Source organism: Podarcis liolepis (genome assembly GCF_965112155.1).
Source record: "Podarcis liolepis genome assembly, chromosome: 12".
NCBI classification, from domain to species: Eukaryota; Metazoa; Chordata; class Lepidosauria; order Squamata; family Lacertidae; genus Podarcis; species Podarcis liolepis.
In genome coordinates this window covers 4,841,238-4,859,895 of record NC_139563.1, presented here as the reverse complement: position 1 = coordinate 4,859,895, position 18,658 = coordinate 4,841,238, and the positions used below count along the sequence as shown (strand labels likewise).

At 46.8% G+C, this 18,658-nt stretch overlaps 1 protein-coding gene across 10 annotated transcripts in view; it reads left to right on the top strand.

Moving 5' to 3' along the window:
• Positions 1–18,658, top strand: part of NBEAL2 (neurobeachin like 2) — a 227,338-nt gene that overhangs the window by 124,339 nt on the left and 84,341 nt on the right. For all 10 annotated transcript variants that reach the window (XM_083466478.1, XM_083466481.1, XM_083466483.1 and 7 more), the window contains 3 exons: positions 12,090–12,173; positions 15,154–15,252; positions 16,598–16,867. In XM_083466478.1, coding sequence (XP_083322604.1) covers positions 12,090–12,173; positions 15,154–15,252; positions 16,598–16,867 — 453 coding nt within the window. The remainder of the gene's footprint in view (positions 1–12,089; positions 12,174–15,153; positions 15,253–16,597; positions 16,868–18,658) is intronic.

The following is an 18,658-nucleotide window of genomic DNA, read 5'->3' as shown; positions in this document are numbered from 1 at the left end:
AAGAAGGCCCTCTGCCTGGTTCCCTGTAACATCAGTTCTCGCAGGGAGGGAACCGCCAGAAGGCCCTCGGAGCTGGATCTCAGTGTCCGGCTGAACGATGGGGGTGGAGACGCTCCTTCAGGTCTACTGGGCCAAGGCTATTAGGGCTTTAATGGTCAGAACCAACCCTCTGAATTGTTCTCGTACCGGGAGCCAATGCAGGTCTTTCAAGACCAGTGTTATGTGGTCACGGCAGCCGCTCCCAGTCACCAGTCTAGCTGCCGCATTCTGGATTAGGTGTAGTTTCTCTAGAGACTATGCCAGCATGAAAGCTGCCTCTGCTCTTCCCTCTTCAGTCCTCTTCTGGTTCTGGGAGACATTGGGGCAGGAGAGGGTGGGGAAGCACCTGGCCCTTCGCTTGCCGGCCGGCCTCGTCGTCCTCTTCCTCCAGCTCTGAAGCATCCCGTGACTCTGATTCTTGTCTCCTGGCTGGTACAGGTCCCCACAAATCTCCAACCTCCTTTCCTATCTGAAGAAATGTGCATGCACCTGACAGCTCATACCAATAACAAACTTAGTTGGTCTCTAAGGCATGGGTGGTGCTGTGGGTTAAACCACAGAGACTAGGATCAGAAGGTCGGCGGTTCGAATCCCCACGACGGGGTGAGCTCCCGTTGCTCGGTCCCTGCTCCTGCCAACCTAGCAGTTCAAAAGCACCTCAAAGTGCAAGTAGATAAATAGGTACCACTCCGGCGGGAAGGTAAACGGTGTTTCCGTGCGCTGCTCTGGTTCGCCAGAAGCGGCTTAGTCATGCTGGCCACATGACCCGGAAGCTGTACGCCGGCTCCCTCAGCTAATAAAGCGAGATGAGCACCGCAACCCCAGAGTCGTCCGCGACTGTACCTAACGGTCAAGGGTCCCTTTACCTTTAAGGTGCTACTGGAAAGAATTTTTTTATCTCCTTTCCTGAGTCAGACTCCAGCCACCTGCCTCCCTTATCCGAGTTCACACTACTCAGCTTCCTGACAGTCCCTGACATTCATACAGCACCTTGAATTTTATGTGTTCTTTTGCATTCAGTTTGCCGTATCGAGGCAAACTTGCTTAGTTTTCCTTTGTGTGGACCGTACCGCGCTGGGCTGTGTCCACATGAGAGGGCCCAGCCACACAACACTTTCCGCACAAAATTTTCTCACTTTGGGCTCCTTCCTTCTGGCTGCCGCATGTTGCTCGTTGGCATGGAAACGCTGATACAGTGGTACCTCGGTTTTTGGACACCTCCGCTGTCAAATGCTTCGGTTTTTGAACACCGAAAACCCAGAAGTAAATGATTCCATTTTCGAACGCGCCTCAGAAGTCGAATGGCTTCCTCTCGGTTTTATCTGTTGTTTTTTCACAATTTTCTCTATTGAATTGGCAGACCACTCTTTGCGCCTCAGTTTTCGAACGTTTCGGATGTCAAACGTTCTTCCGGAACAGATTACGTTCAAAAACCGAGATATCACTGTATTGGGCCGAAGATTTCCCAGTGCTCTGTTTTTCCGTGGAAAACTTTTCTGTTTCGTAAGTTCCTCAAAAGGGCACCAACCGCAAATTCAATATTATGCAAGCCTGACAGTTTTAGCTTTTAGCTTTTGCTTCCTAAATGCAAGGAAAATAAACATGCTAAATTGGTTCGCTCACACTCCGGGGCACCAGAATAAATTCCAGGACAAGCTTTCTGAGGCAAAGTCCCCCGGATTTGTGTAGGGAAATTTTCCTGTTCCTGGTTTTCTGGAAAACCTGCGCCGCTCCCTGAGAACTGGGAATTTGCAGTTTCTGTGACCTGTCAAGTGATCTGTAGCAAAACTCCCGCCGTGTCTGTTGGGAAACTGCCAGGGAGATAGTGTCCATCATGAGCCCCCAAGCCGGAGTTCTGGACGTCCATCGGCCTCCCGTACTCACGCAGATCCAACAGTTAGGGGCACAAAGCCTTTGGAAATTCCTGGCATCATTCCTAGGCTGGTGCACCCTCTTTATCAGCAGAAACGCAGCCGAAAGCTTGCATCACAGAAGAGCAGAAGAGCATAATTTACAGACTTTATTTAGCGTTTAACAGAACAAAAGAAAACACGTCCATTCTGTCAGCGTGTCTGAGCCGACTGAGAAAACGAAAGGAATCAGCAAACACAAACATCCTGTGAATAGGACATGCACAGACTCTGTAACTTACAAAAGCCTGCTCCCTTTTAAGGTGGAGCGGAAATATCCTAACATCCTCCCCCTTTCCGTGTAACCTGTTGTACCTGTGGTTCACCCAATTGCAACTTTTGTACATAAACCTTTAGTTGTTCTTTGTTAACAACCTTAGACAACAGATCAGCAGGAATTTCATTTCCTGGCATGTAGGACACCTGAATCAGTCCTTTCTGGATACACTCTCTTGCACGATGTAACTTAATCTGCAAGTACTTGGTTCTCTGCTTGCAACTCTCGGAGTTCAGCAAAGCCAAACATGATCTATTGTCTTGATACACTTGTACAGGACATTTCACAGACACCCTGATGTCCTTAAACAGTTGCATCAACCATTCACAATCCATGAGTGAAAATGACAGAGCATTGAGTTCTGCTTCACAGGAACTTAGGCTCACTGTTGTCTGCTTCTTGCACAACCAGTCAAACAGGCAGTGGTTGTACATGTAGCATACGCCAGAAGTGCTTGTACCATCCGTGGTGTCACTTCCAAAACTTGCATCAGCAAAGATTTCAAGACCTCCAGTCTTCTGACTGGTGAACCTCAGCCTGTAGTGCATAGTCCCTTTCAAATAGCGGGCTATGCGCTTCAGAGCTTTCCAATCCTGAACCGTAGGATTGTTGGCATGTCTGCTAAGCAGATTACAGCTTACAGCTATGTCAGGTCTTGAACATCTGGCAATGAAATTCAGCTTGCCTAGAATGCATCTGTACAGCGTTGTGTCAGAAAACGCTTCAGCAGTACTGTCTACCTGGTAACCTGTCACCATCGGTGTGTCTGCTGGGTTTGCATCAACCAAATTCAACCTGGTTAACACATCAGCAATTTTCTGTGTTTGGTGTACCAGAAAATTACCTGCTTGGTCCTTCTCCACCTGCAGAGAAAGATAGTTGGATACCTCACCAAGATCCTTCATGTCAAAGTGCTCCTTCAGCTGAGCTAGGGTGCTTTGATAAAAAGCCTGATTCTCCCAAAACATCAGAAGATCATCAACAAAACATAAACAATACAGTTTGTTTTGCCCCTCCTCCTTGACAAACACACATGGATCAGCTTTGCCCTGGTGAAAACCTAGAGAAAGCAATGTCTCAGTGAGTTTTGTGTTCCAACACCTGGCACTCTGCTTAAGACCATATAAGGATTTCCGCAGTTTACAGACCATACCCTTCTGTATCTCCATCCCATCAGGTGGAAGCATGAACAGCTGTTCATTCAAAATCCCATACAAAAAAGCTGTATTAATGTCGTGGTGGGAAACATGCAGTTTCTCCTCCGCAGCGACCTTGAGCATCAGCCGAATGCTCTCATATTTGACTGTGGGTGAGTAGGTCTCGTGGTAATCCTGTCCTGGTACCTGTGAAAAACCTCTGGCAACCAATCTGGCTTTGTGTCTGACTACCTTGCCATTCTGGTCTGTCTTGGCCTTGAAGACCCATTTGCTGCCAACCAGTCTCATTCCTGGGACTACCGGTACCAGTTCCCAAGTTTGGTTCCTGTTCAAGGAATCAACTTCAGCCTTCATGGCATTAAGCCAAGGCTCAGCATCTTTAGAGGTTAACTCCTGAACCTCTTTGAAGCTTGAAGGTTCCCATACCTTCTCTGAGCTACTAAGAACAGCAGTTGCTGTCTTAGCAAACTCATCAGCATACCTCTTTGGAGGTCTGCCTTTGGTCGCCCTTTCAGATCTGCGTACTAGACGCAAGTCTTCTGGACTCATCTCCTCTTTCTTAGGAGAAAAGTGACCAATGGTGAACAGTGGTTCTTCCAGTTCATTGTCAGACGCATCAGATGGTCTGACTGAGGCCTTTGCGCTCTGGTAGTCTGCTGTGTCATCACTTTCACTGACATCAGCAGCAGCGCCGCCCACTGAACTGGAATCCGAACTCTGATCATCATCATCATCCTCATCCTCATCATCATCCTCAGCAGCTTCCTCAGCTTTAGCTGCTTGCTTGACATCACCTTCAACCTCCTCTGGGTAACACTGGAAAATTCCCACATTTTCCCCCCACTTAGGATTGTACTCAACACTCCTTGTGAACTTTATGGATTTAGAGTCAGTCATCCATACCCTGTATGCACCTTTTTCGTACCCCATGAACAAACCATGTGCCCCACGCTTCCCAAGCTTGTTGGTTTGTTGTGTGCGTACCCACATGTCCGAACCAAAAATTCTCATGTGTTTGGTGTTGGGTTTCTTGCCAAACATCTTCTCATAGGGGGTACAGCCAATGGGTGATGACAACCTGCGATTATAACTGTAAACCAGATTCCCCAAAGCTTCCCCCCAAAACTTATCAGGGAGATTGGCATCATGCAACAAGGTTTTGATTCCTTGCAGCAATGTTTGATTTGCTCTCTCCGCAAGCCCATTCATCCATGGCGATCTGGGCGTTGACATGTCATGCTGGATTCCCTTCTCAGTCAGGAAAGCTTCAAACTGCTGAGAAGTAAACTCCCCGCCCCGATCAGTAAAAAAACAAGAAATACGTTTACCGTGCACATTCTCCAACCAAGCACAGAATTCCTTAAACTTTGGAAACGCTTGCGATTTCTGTTCGAGCAAATACACATGAATGTACCTGGAAAAAGAATCAATCAGAATCATGAAGTACCTTGCTCCTCCTATAGAGGGCGCAAGTGGCCCAACCAGGTCCGCATGCACTAGCTGGTAGGGTTTGGAAGCCTGCCTGCTAGACTCCTTGCCTTTTGGAGCAACCTTCACCTTGTTTTCTGCACAAGATACACATTTCATGTGAAATTTACAAGGTTTGATGTTCAAACCCTCAACCACCTCTGGCATCTTGGCCAGTGCCTTCCAAGAGAGGTGACAAAACCTTCGATGCGCATCGTGAATGCAACCTGCATGAAGAACTTTGTTAGTTTGTGCAACACAACAAGAATCAGCATTAGATACAACAGCAGTGTCATCATAAGTTATATGGAACAAACCATCCATAAACTTTGCATGCAAATAGTCCTCTTTGCCTTTACTGATGACACAGACGCTCCTCTTGAAGGAAATCTGAAAACCACGCCCAGTAAGCTGTGGAACGCTCAACAAGTTGCTCGCCGCTCCTGGAACAAAAAGTACATTACTGATGGTAGTGTGCAGACTTGCAAGTTTCACAGTCCCTTCTCCTGCAATTTGCAACGTCCTTCCATCAGCCAGGTGGATCTCACCTTCCTGTGGCTTGAAGGAGATAAAGAGATGCCTGTCCTTGGAAACGTGGCGGCTGGCACCTGAGTCCACAATAAACCTGCCTTTGGCAGTTGGAGCAGTCTTTACAGCAAGCAAACCCTTGTTTTCCAGCGGTTTGGGCTTTTGCAGCTTGCCCCCCTGCTGCTCCTGGCCACCAGACTTGCCTTTAGCCTTTGGTGAAGCTGTGCCAGCAAGCAATGCTTTGTTATCCCCTTGCGCGGGCTCTTCACCCTCCCTCTGCTCCTGGCCATCTGCAGGCATCTGTTTACCTTTGCCTTTCCGGCCTCTGCAAAGGCGATGGCCTTGGTTCTCACGAGAACCAGAGCTCTCAGCTGCCGACTCCTTGGCTCCCCCTGGAGGCTGGAATGCTGCCTGGGATGACGTGACGGTCAGCTCCCCCTGCAGCTTGCAACCGGTGCCCTCAGCATCCCTGCACTCAATCGCATTCTGGGAAACAGCTAGGACCTCCGATGCAGTCAAACTCTGGGCTGGGATTATTGGTTTGTGAGCTTTCATTAAAGCAGACCACATTCCACGTGCAGTGGTGTTGCCAGCCAGCGTCTTAATTTCCTCAAGAGATACGGATAGGACTATTATGTCTATCGCTTTCGAATCAGCTGATTCCCATCTCTCTGTCAGAGGAACTGGGGGGGCTCCAGAAACAACATGCCACACCCCAAACTGACGCAGTAAACTCTCACACCATTTTGCCCAGGGTTCATAATTCTGCCCATCCAACTTAGGACACGGAGCAGTTTCTGAGGTCTGTAAGAGATCCATCTCAGCCTTTTACTTGAGCCGCGAGTCTATTTTAACTTGAAAGACTCCTTATCTTGGCAGCCATTAATCACGAAGCCTTTTTGGCTCGGCTCCCAGGCCAATTAAGCCTTGCCGGAGATCAAAGAGGTAAAACAGAAAAGCCAAATGCCTCCCTCATTTCTTTCGCTTTTCCCACCATACCTCTTAAACGCAGTCTGTTGCAGCTTTACTCTCCTGTAGGTGCCGTGAATCTGGGCCCATAACCTTGTTGTTGGGAAACTGCCAGGGAGATAGTGTCCATCATGAGCCCCCAAGCCGGAGTTCTGGACGTCCATCGGCCTCCCGTACTCACGCAGATCCAACAGTTAGGGGCACAAAGCCTTTGGAAATTCCTGGCATCATTCCTAGGCTGGTGCACCCTCTTTATCAGCAGAAACGCAGCCGAAAGCTTGCATCACAGAAGAGCAGAAGAGCATAATTTACAGACTTTATTTAGCGTTTAACAGAACAAAAGAAAACACGTCCATTCTGTCAGCGTGTCTGAGCCGACTGAGAAAGCGAAAGGAATCAGCAAACACAAACATCCTGTGAATAGGACATGCGCAGACTCTGTAACTTACAAAAGCCTGCTCCCTTTTAAGGTGGAACGGAAATATCCTAACAGTGTCCACCTTTCAATCGCTCACCAGCCAAGCGATGCTTTCGCATGGGTCACTGGACATCAAAGTGTTTTGCTCTCCAAACCAACTTGACAATTGGAAATATTCTGTGTGGGTTAAGTTTCCTCCCTCTTCTCCTTTCGTGAGTAGATTTATCTTCTCTTCTGTAGTTTGCCATAGTTGTAGTTTGCACTTGTGTCCAAATAAGACCTAGCAGTGATTAGCATTAACTGGGATTTTTTTCCAAACTGTGATTAAAAAAATATGGTTTGTTGGTTGGTTTTGCATTGTCAGGTTAATAAGATTCTACAAACAACGATATAAGAGTGGCTTAGGGCCCTCGTATTTACGGGACCGCCTCTCCTGGTCTGCCCCACAGAGGACCTTAAGGTCCATGAATAATTATAGTTTAGAGGTCCTGGGCCTTAAGGAAGTCAGATTATCCTCCACCAGGGCCTTCTCAGTGATGGCTCCGACCTGGTGGAATGCTCTGTCCCAGGAGACTAGGGCCCTTCAGGATTTAACTTCCTTCCGCACGGCCTGTAAGACAGAGCTATTCCGCCTGACTTTCAGTTTGAACTTAGGCTGATCTCTTATTCCCCTTCCTCCCTCCCCTTTTTATGAAGATTAACCGCTCTGGGATCCCACATCTAATTCTCCCCTGGTCTCCTCGCTGGCCCAAATAGGACTAATTTAGCCAGCTAGCCAGCTAGCCAGCTAATGTTTATTGGATGGATTTAGGGGATTTCCCCCCCTAAATTGATTTTTGAATTCTGAATTTATTGTTGGTCACCTTTTATACTGTATTTTATGCTGTTTTTTGTTGCATCGACTGTTTTTAATTTGTTGTTAGCTGCCCTGAGCCCTGTTTTCTGAACCGGGAAGGGTGGAGTATAAATACAAAATTATTATTATTATTATTATTATTATTGCCTCTCCTTGACCTCTCCATGACTACCACTGCCGTCCTCCCTCGGGCAGCTCATAGCGGCTACCGGAGGGCAGGAGAGGAAGAAAGGAGGAGGAGAGCGGGGACAAAAATGGGGAAAAGTGAGAAATGTCCCTATTTTCATTGAAGGAATGTTGGAGGGCATGGGCTTCCCATGGATATCTGGTTGGCCACATGATGCTGGACCAGATGGGACATTGGCCTGATCCTGCAGCCTCATCTCAGGTTCTTAGGAGGAAACCGTGGTTGCAGTTGTGTCCTCGCAATCTTGCTGTGACCCCCAGCGGCTTCCTTACGAGCCGTAAGCCGATTTCTCCTTCCCCAGAGTGGTTGTGGCCATAGCTGTCAACCGTCCCTTATTTGGCGGGAAACTCCCTTATCCCAGCACCATGCCCCGCTGCTGTCCCTTATTGATGTCCCTTAAATTTCCCGGGTTTCAAAGGAAGCAGCTCCTCTCCCTCCCTCCTTGCCGGCCAGGGAGGAGGGAGGCTCCAACTGGGTTGCTTGGCTGCCTTGCTCACCCAATAAGGAGTCTAAGAACAACTGGGGGGTGGAGCTTGCATGCCTTGTGCCAATCAAATCGGCCGCGTTGCCTGGGGACTCGCCTTTGCTCAGCGCTTCCCAGCAGAGAGGTGACGGTGGTTTTCCTTGCTGCATTCCCTTTGCCGGGTTGCTGCGCTGTGGGAACCACCGCTTGAGGCTTCGTTTGGCTGCTGGTTGACTAAAATCCCTTATTTCGGCTGCTGATCCCTTATTTTTGAGGCTGCTGGTCCCTTATTTTCAAATCTGTAAGTTGACATCTATGGTTTTGGCCCAGTTCTGCGGCAGCATCCCTGACCTGCCAATAGCCGTCATCCTCTGTAGCCGTGGAAACGGATAAAGGCTCTTTAGAAGTTGGCATCGTTGGCTCCCAAACCTTTCAGAGAATGCAGCAGTATGTCCCAGGAAAAAAGCCTGTTTAGGAAGGGAAGTCGCAGAGGGTAATCTCTTAAGAAAAGGAAGGTGCCGTCAGCCCTGCAGGTGAGGCAGCCGAAAAGTATTCACAGCTTGGAGTCTCGCCGGATGGCTTAATTATAGGAGCCGCCTTTCCAAACCGAGAAGCCGTTTATATCTTTCCCTGCTGGTTTTGGGACTAGAATTTGACTCCGCCGGCTGGCCGAATCAAATTAATGTGTGAACTCCCACCTCCATCTCACCGCTTTCTTGGTTTCCGATTTGCAAGGTTGATTTGAAAGGTGTTAGACTGCTTCAGCATCGCCTGCTACCAGAATCCGGTTTCCTTTTATTTTCACTAACAGATGCGTGTTATGCACACGTTGCCAAAAATATATAAATAGTGCATTTTTGTACGCATTATTTTGTCTGGAGAACTGCACCCCAAGATTCAGAGAGGTGGTGGATTTTGAAGGATAGCTGTTTCAGGAGCTACAAATTCTGGCGGTTCCTTCACTGCGAGAAGTGAAGCTACAGGGAACCAGGCGGAGGGCCTTCTCGGTGGTGGCGCCCGCTCTGTAGAACGCCCTCCCTTCAGATGTGAAGGAAATAAACAACTATTTGACTTTTAGAAGACATCTGAAGGCACACCTGTTAGGGAAGCTTTTAATGTTTAATACGTTATTGTATTTTAGTGTTCTGTTGGAAGCCGCCCAGAGTGGCTGGGGAAACCCAGAAAGATGGGCAGGGTATAAATAATAAATTATTATTATTATTATTATTATTATTATTATTATTATTATTATTATTATTATACAGTGGTACCTCGGGTTAAAAACAATAATGACATGGCGGTTTTCTTTTGAAAGTAATGATAAAGTTTACAGTAGAACCTCTACTTACAACCACCTCTACTTGGGCCCGATCCAAGTTGCGACCGTGGCAAACCCGGAAGTAAATACAGTGGTACCTCGGGTTACAAACGCTTCAGGTTACAGACTCCGCTAACCCAGAAATAGTACTTTGGGTTAAGAGCTTTGCTTCAGGATGAGAACAAAAATCGTGCAGCAGCAGCGGGAGGCCCCATTAGCTAAAGTGGTTCTTCAGGTTAAGAACAGTTTCAGGTTAAGAACGGACCTCCAGAACGAATTAAGTTCTTAACCCGAGGTTCCACTGTACTGCTCTATTGTGTTTATGTTGTATTTCCACTATATAATGGGGCAGCTCTGGCAATTCTTGCTGTGAGACTTGGAGAGGGAGGGAGGGAGATTGTAAGGAGTCCAGAATTGTGCCCCCATTGCCCATCCGAGAAATGGCAGAGGATTGCATGTGATGGGTCAGGTATTGCCAGCCTGTTAGGGTCCCATTTCATCCTGTTGTTCCGTCTGCCCCTCCTGTTCTGCAGTCAGCAAACCCAATTGCGGCCTCCTCCCTTTGCAGACGTTTCAAAGACTTCCCTCCCATTTCATGTGGATTTTCAGATCTCTTCTTCCTAACTTGGTTTGTGGCATTGCAGGCTTAGTAGTTCGGAAGTAGGTTCTTCTTCTCGCTGTGTGTTGGTGTGTGTTGTAATGACTTTGGAAAATCCACGCTGTCAGTTTACTTAAAATTCTGGATGCGTGCCAAAGAGACTGCCAACATATAATTGGGATATTATGTGCCCTGCGCAGGGCGAGACGGTGACTTGGAGATCAAGAACAGATTGGCCAAAAACGAGGCCTTGGAATAACAACAACAACAACAACAACAACAACAATTTTTTATTTATACCCCGCCCATCTGGCTGGGCTTCCCCAGCCACTCAGGGCAGCTTCCAACAGAATATTAAAATGCAATAGTCTATTAAAAGCTTCCCTAAACAGGGCTGCCTTCAGATGTCTTCTAAAATTCTGGTACAGTGGTACCTCTGGATGCGAACGGGATCCGTTCTGGAGCCCTGTTCACATCCTGAAGTGAACGCAACCCACGCGTGCGCGGGTCACGATTTGCCACTTCCGAGCAGAGGACAATACGGTGGAACAGAAACGCCGGTTTTGAGAGTTTAGTTTATTTCTCTATCTTCCCAAAGGAGCCCAGGGCAGGAAGCAGCAATGGTAAATCCGTCTCTGCCCCTCTTTTTCAATGTCTCTCTTGCTCGTGCCTCTGGTGTGCCTTGCGACATTAATTTAATGCGCCTGCTTTTTATGATACGTGCCGCGGCTTAATGTCATAGTTAGAAGGTCTGCATCGCCAAACCGCTTCATATGATTTAAGCACCTTGTTTCTGCGCTTGATTTGAACCCGCTGCTGTTCCTCCCTTGAAAGCAGAGAGGATCCAGTTCTTGCAGCGTCCTTGTTAGGCTCTCTATATTGGACAATCAGGCCAAACCTTACGCCAAAGAATAAACGGACATAAATCTGACATCAAGAATCACAAAACAGAGAAACCAGTAGGAGAACACTTCAATCTCCCAGGACATTCTATACAAGATCTCAAAGTAGCTGTTTTACTACAAAGGAATTTCAGAAACAGACTGGAAAGAGAAGCTGCTGAATTGCAACTCATTACCAAACTTAAAACCATGGAGAGACCTGGTCTGAACAAAGACATTGGATTCTTATCCCATTATACATGACTAAGCCATTTCTCACCTTCTCACCCCTTGCCTTTTCCTGTAAGACCTATTGCAGTCGTTAAGAGTCGTCAACAGACTCATCTCAGCTATCTGCCAATCTCCCATTCCCACCACCCTTCTGAGTAATACCCCTCCCCACCTTCTCACTATATAGAAGGATCTGGTAACTTCTGTTTCAGTGTATCTGAAGAAGTGTGCATGCACACGAAAGCTCATACCAAGAACTAACTTAGTTGGTCTTTAAGGTGCTACTGGAAGGAATTTTTTTATTTTGACTATGGCAGACCAACACGGCTACCTATCTGTAACTTGTTAGGCTTATCGAAGAGCTAAACAGAACCCAGGAACCCAGGGTAGCAGTCGCCATTACAGTGGTACCTCGGGTTACATACGCTTCAGGTTACAGACTCTGCTAACCCAGAAATAGTGCTTCAGGTTAAGAACTTTGCTTCAGGATGAGAACAGAAATCGTGCTCTGGTGGCGCGGCAGCAGCTGGAGGCCCCATTAGCTAAAGTGGTGCTTCAGGTTAAGAACAGTATCAGGTAAAGAACGGACCTCCGGAACGAATTAAGTTCTTAACCCGAGGTACCACGGTACAGTCTGTTTACGAGACGGTATTCACTCGAGGGTAAGGGAAGCCATCTTGGGAGAGCTTCAGAAGTTGGGCGGCCCATCGCAGCCGAGATTTTCCACCCTGCCAGGTAGACAGATGTTGGGTCTTGATTTCTCACCTGCCTCCTTCCTTTTCGCCTTCAGGTTTTCGACAACAACTCTGACGCCATTCCCATCCACGCTATCGGAGTCCTCACGTCTATCATGAGCAACTCTCCTTCGGCCAAGGTAAGGGACACGCATTCCTCGCCTCTTGGGACCATATTTTTTTTTGGTAAAATAAGGAGCACAGGATGAACAGCAAGAGAGACAGTGTGGCGCAGCGGTTAGAGCATCAGACTAGGACCTGGGAGACCAGGGTTCGAATCCCCTCTTGGCCAAGCAGCTCCCTGGGTGATCTTGGGCCCGTCTCTGCCTCTCAGCCTCACCTACCTCTCAGGGTTGTTGTTAGGATTAAATGGGAGGACTATGTATGCAAAGGGACGCGGGTGGCGCTGTGGGTAAAAGCCTCAGCGCCTAGGACTTGCCGATCGAAAGGTCGGCGGTTCGAATCCCCGCGGCGGGGTGCGCTCCCGTCGTTCGGTCCCAGCGCCTGCCAACCTAGCAGTTCGAAAGCACCCTCGGGTGCAAGTAGATAAATAGGGACCGCTTACTGGCGGGAAGGTAAACGGCGTTTCCGTGTGCGGCTCTGGCTTGCCAGAGCAGCGATGTCACGCTGGCCACGTGACCCGGAAGTGTCTTCGGACAGCGCTGGCCCCCGGCCTCTTGAGTGAGATGGGCGCACAACCCCATAGTCTGTCAAGACTGGCCGTATGGGCAGGGGTACCTTTACCTTTTTATGTATGCAAGCTTGAGCTCCTTGGAGGAAAAGATAGTGGGAGAAAAATGCAATAAATAATAATATATACAGCTAAAGCTGGAGACATAATAATAATAATAATAATAATAATAATAATAATAATAATAATAATTTATTTGTATCCCGCCCATCTGGCTGGGTTTCCCCAGCCACTCTGGGCGGCTTCCAACAAAGATTAAAAATACATTAAAATGTCACACATTTAAAACTTCCCTGAACAGAGCTGCCTTCAGATGTCTTCTAAAAGTCTGGTAGTTGTTTATCTCTTTGACATCTGGTGGGAGGGCGCCACCACTGAGAAGGCCCTCTGCCTGGTTCCCGGTAACTTTGCTTCTCGCAGGGAGGGAACCACCAGAAGGCCCTCGTAGCTGCACCTCAGTGTCTGGGCAGAATGATGGGGGTGGAGACGCTCCTTCAGGTATACTGGACTGAGGCTGTTTAGGGCTTTCAAGGTCAGCACCAACACTTTGAATTGTGCTCGGAAACGTACTGGGAGCCAATGTAGGTCTTTCAAGACTGGTGTTATGTGGTCTCGGCGACCGCTCCCAGTCACTAGTCTGGCTGCTGCATTCTGGATTAGTTGTAGTTTCCGGGTCACCTTCAAAGGTAGCCCCACACAGAGCGCATTGCAGTAGTCCAAGCGGGAGATAACTAGGAAGACAGGTAGCAGCCTCAGCAACCCTGTTGCCAGAGGAAAAGTATCTAAAAGAGTTACTAAAAATGCATTTGTAGTCCAAGGAAGAAAAAAAGGTGTGAGATCTCACAACTCTCTGCATGTGGTTTGAAAGACACTTCGGTATATTATTGTCAAGACGTGGCTTCATTTGATACCCACAGAAGGCAAGATCTATTTTCTTGAATCATGAGGGGTAGAAACTTGAAAATGTTGTGTGCAGTACCAAATTCCCCACCAGTTACCTGCCTGTGTATTTCCTTGGGGGAAGTACAGTGCTTGAGATAACACTGATGGCAGCAAGTAGAAGAATTATCCTCTTACCTTTAACAAGATTACTTAAATGAAGATGCGATTAGAGTCTCACACCCTCCAACGTCCCGCAGAGGAAAATCGGGATGCCCATCTTTCGGGGCCGCACTTTCATGAGAACCAAAAACGGGACATCCCAGGATGCAATCCGAAGCTGGGGTGCCTTCTGTAATTCTGGGGTGTCCCGCCCAATTCGGGTCTGGAGTCTCAGATACATTCTCACTTAAGATTCTGATCTGGGGTTTGTAGAACAGAGTCAGCGTCTAGGAACCTAAAAAATAGGGTTGTGTTCAACTAGATCAGGCGTAGGCAAACGCGGCCCTCCAGATGTTTTGGGACTACAACTCCCATCATCCCTAGCTAACAGGACCAGTGGTCAGGGATGATGGGAATTGTAGTCTCAAAACATCTGGAGGGCCGAGTTTGCCTATGCCTGAAGTAGATTATACTCAGAATAGACCCATTCAAACGAAGGGACCCAAGTTAATTTATGCGGGTCTAGTCTAAGCGTTGGCCGTTTTGAAAGTGGGCGGTGTGTTTTGCGTGTGAACGTTTGTAAAGTTCTTCCAAAGTCCTAAACTCTAGGCTGGTTGGAGATGGGTGATCTATTTCTCTTAATACCCCACAATATTTCCTACCTAGATCTGAATGCTCACTTTGTTACTCATACGTGCCACAAACCAAAACACAAGAAGCAACTAACATCTCTATTTTGAGTTGGGACTTTCCGACTTTACACTGATTTTATTCCACTGACTTCTTTAGCTTTAACTGGACTCGACACTGTTTTTGTGTTTTGTTTAATCTTTGAACAGTCTTCATGCTGAAAGCTTGTGGGATTGCCTTACCCCTTTTGCACCCATCCGACCAATTTGATCTGTAGACTTAGCCCTGCTACAGCTGCCGCCTAAAACCCAAAGGCGTAGATGCTTGCACGTTCAAATCTTTTGCTGTTAATCTGAACGCTCATTTAAATGTTTAGAAGTACTTGTTTTCATTGGCAGTTTCAACACTTCCTGTAAACTGCTTAGAGGGGTTTGGTTACAATCAAGCCAGGATATAATTTTTGCTACCTAATAAAGAGCTCAAACACAAAACAAATCGCTGTTCACCCCCTTTTGACTTGGCCAACTGAATTCTGTGCTATACTCATGTTGTTTCTTAATCACATAAGCTCCCGGCAAATGCATATGTGGAAGTCAGGGTAACGGAACGAGAAATCCCAAATCATACTTGAAGCAGAATAGAAAAGTTTGAGCCGCCTCTCCCTAATTCCCCCTCCCCAGTTTGCTTTGGGTGGGAATTCGGGAATTAATGGCGTGATCTGCTCTCGCTAATCCTTAACGGCTGCCTGCATTTTTCAGGAGGTGTTCAAAGAAAGAATTGGCTATTCGCACTTATATGAAGTTCTGAAGAGCCAGAGTCAGCCGACCAAGAAACTGCTGCAGGAACTCCTCAACATGGTGAGATCTTTTTGACAAGAGAGAATTAAAATCTGCCAGCACGTTGGCAGAGCTAAGCAGGATCCGTCCACAGTTCAGTTGCATGAAAGGCGTAATATCAATCAATCAATCTTTATTACGGTCCAGAGACCCAACAAATCGTTAGAAAGCAATGCACAATTCAGACAGCAATGCACAATTCAAACAGTCTACCTCCAAACAGTTGGGATGCGGGTGGCGCTGGGATGCGGGTGGCGCTGTGGGTTAAACCACAGAGCCTAGGACTTGCTGATCAGAAGGTCGGCGGTTCGAATCCCCGCGACGGGGTGATCTCCCATTGCTTAGTCCCTGCTCCTGCCAACCTAGCAGTTCAAAAGCACGTCAAAGTGCAAGTAGATAAATAGGTACCACTCCGGCGGGAAGGTAAACGGCGTTTCTGTGAGCTGATCTGGTTCACCAGAAGCGGCTTAGTCCTGCTGGCCACATGACCCGGAAGCTGTACGCCGGCTCCCTCGGCCAATAAAGCGAGATGAGCGCCACAACCCCAGAGTCGGCCACGACTGGACCTAATGGTCAGGGGTCCCTTTACCTTTACCTTTGTTGTTGTTTAGTCGTTTAGTCGTGTCTGACTCTTCGTGACCCCATGGACCGGTTTTGATTGCTGCAATAATGGAATGCTGAATGGTTTAGTGTTCGTAAAATATGCAGGGATTTATGATATGCAAAGTGAACCATGGAAAGAGAGGAAGGCAAGTCATTGGTATTTTAAGGATGTTTAAATGAGTACAGTCGTACCTTAGAAGTCAAGCAGCTTAGTTCCCGAACGTTTTGGCTCCCAAACGCCGCAGACATGGCATTGAGTGTTCCGGTTTTCAACTGTTCTTTTGGAAGCCAAAGGTCCAATGGGGCTTCTGATCGGCTGCAGGAGCCAATCGGAAGCCGCGATTTGGTTTTTGAATGTTTTGGAAGCTGGGCAAACTTCTGGAACGGATTCCGTTCGACTTCCAAGGTACGACTGTACAGTGGACGCTCGGGTTGTGAACGTGATCCGTGCGGGATGCACGTTTGCAACCCACAGGATCCGCAACCTGCAGTGGTGCATCTGCACACGCCCGGGTTGTGATCCGGTGCTTCTGCGCATGTGCAAAGCGCGATTTAGCTCTTCTGTGCATGCGCAACCGCCAAAACTTGGAAGTAACCCGTTCCGGTATTCTGGGTTTCGGCGCTCCGTAACCCAAAAAAACGCAACCTGAAGTGTCTGTAACCCGAGGTATGACTGTATTTTAAATTGTAAAACAGAAAATTTAATAAAAAATATTTTTTTGAAAAAAAAAATGATTACAACTTGACTCTCCCCTCACTTCAGGCCGTCGAAGGTGACCACAGCTCTTCTCCCGCACGCCTGATCCACAACGAGCAGCCCCTTTTGATCCTGATCATGTGGATCCCGGAACTGAAGTCGTGGGAGCTCCAGATCTTCCTCTCCGAGTGGCTCAAGAAAATCTGCGACGCCTCACTGCAGAGCCGTACCACCTGCGTCAAGGCAGGGATGGTGAGCTGCCTACTGGATGCCCTGTGCGCCACGGGGCAGGAGCTGGACCCCAAGTGCTCTGAGAACCTCCTCTACCTCTTGCAGGTCTTTATTATTATTATTATTATTATTATTATTATCATCATTATTATTATCATTATTATTAAATTTTATTTGACATAATCTAGGTAGGAAATATTGTGGGGTATTAAGAGGAATAGGGACGCGGGTGGCGCTGTGGGTTAAACCACTGAGCCTAGGACTTGCCAATCAGAAGGTCGGCGGTTCGAATCCCCGCGAGGGGGTGAGCTCCTGTTGCTCGGTCCCTGCTCCTGCCAACCTAGCAGTTCGAAAGCACATCAAAGTGCAAGTAGATAAATAGGTACCACTCTGGCGGGAAGGTAAACGGCGTTTCCGTGCACTGCTCTGGTTTGCCAGAAGTGTCTTAGTCATGCTGGCAACAGGACCCGGAAGCTGTACGCTGGCTCCCTCGGCCAATAAAGTGCAATGAGCGCCACAACCCCAGAGTCGTCTGCGACTGGACCTAATGGTCAGGGGTCCCTTTACCTTTACCTTACAAGCAAAATACTGCAAATACATACATACATACATACATACATACATACATATTTCAGATAAGTACACATATATAAAAAAGAACAAAAAAAGGAAGAAAAGAAAAAGAAATAATAAAAAGAAAAAATGGAAGAAGAAGAAAAGTCGGAAGAATTTCTTCCAAATTTATTCTTCAAATATCTCAATAACAAAATTTCATTGATTGACTTCCATCGCTTACACTGCACTTCCTATATACATTTCAAGCAAAATTGTATCTGTTATTCCGTATTTTTCCCTTACAATCTCATAAAAATATGCTAATCAATAAGTTTTCTAAATCTTTCATAAATCTAAACACAACCACTACCTTACGCTGAATCTTTGTCTACATAAATAATCATTTAAACATTTCCGTTGTTTCTGGATTGCATTGGTTTTGGTCTTATCAAATCAGTCAGCTTTGCTAATTCCAAGTATTCGCATTATTTATTCAGCCGTTCTCCTTTGGTTGGGACGTAATTCCCTTTCCAATTATTGGCTATTACCATTCTCGCTGCTGTTGTCGCGTACAGGTCAAATATTAATTTTGTCATTTGGGATGTCACCATTCAAAATTCCTAATAAGTATGATTCTGCTCTTTTATTATGTGATGTTTTTATTAGCTTTTTAATTTCCTCGTGTATCATATTCCAATATTTCTTAATTTCTGGACATGACCACCACATGTGGTTTGATGTTCCAGTCATTCTATTACACCTCCAACACTAATTATCTTTTTTTTTTTTTATAAAATTTTTATTGGTTTTACAACATTTTTAAGAAAAACAGACAAACACTAAAAATGACAAACATACACGTATAGTTTCAAACATATTTTCATAAACCTCTTTTCTTGGACTTCCCCATACCCCCCCTCTCTGCATCCCAATGTCCATGGTTCAACTAGCAACTCCCAATTGTTACTTTCCAATCTCTATCATCTTAGTCCTCTTTTATAATCTAACCTTATATCCCTGTACCCCTTTGTTTCTGGAAACCACGGCATTTTAGCATTCATTAAGTTTATAGTAGTCCTTAAGATAGCTTTTAAATTTTCTCCATTCTTCTTCCACCGTCTCTTTTCGTTGGTCACGGATTCTGCCTGTCATCTCGGCCAGTGTCATGTAGTCCATCACTTTCATCTGCCATTCTTCCAAAGTGGGTAAATCTTGTGTCTTCCAATACTTTGCGATGAGTATTCTTGCTGCTGTTGTGGCATACATGAAAAAAGCTCTATCTTTCTTTGTCACCAATTGGCCGACAATGCCCAAGAGAAAGGCCTCTGGTTTTTTAGGAAA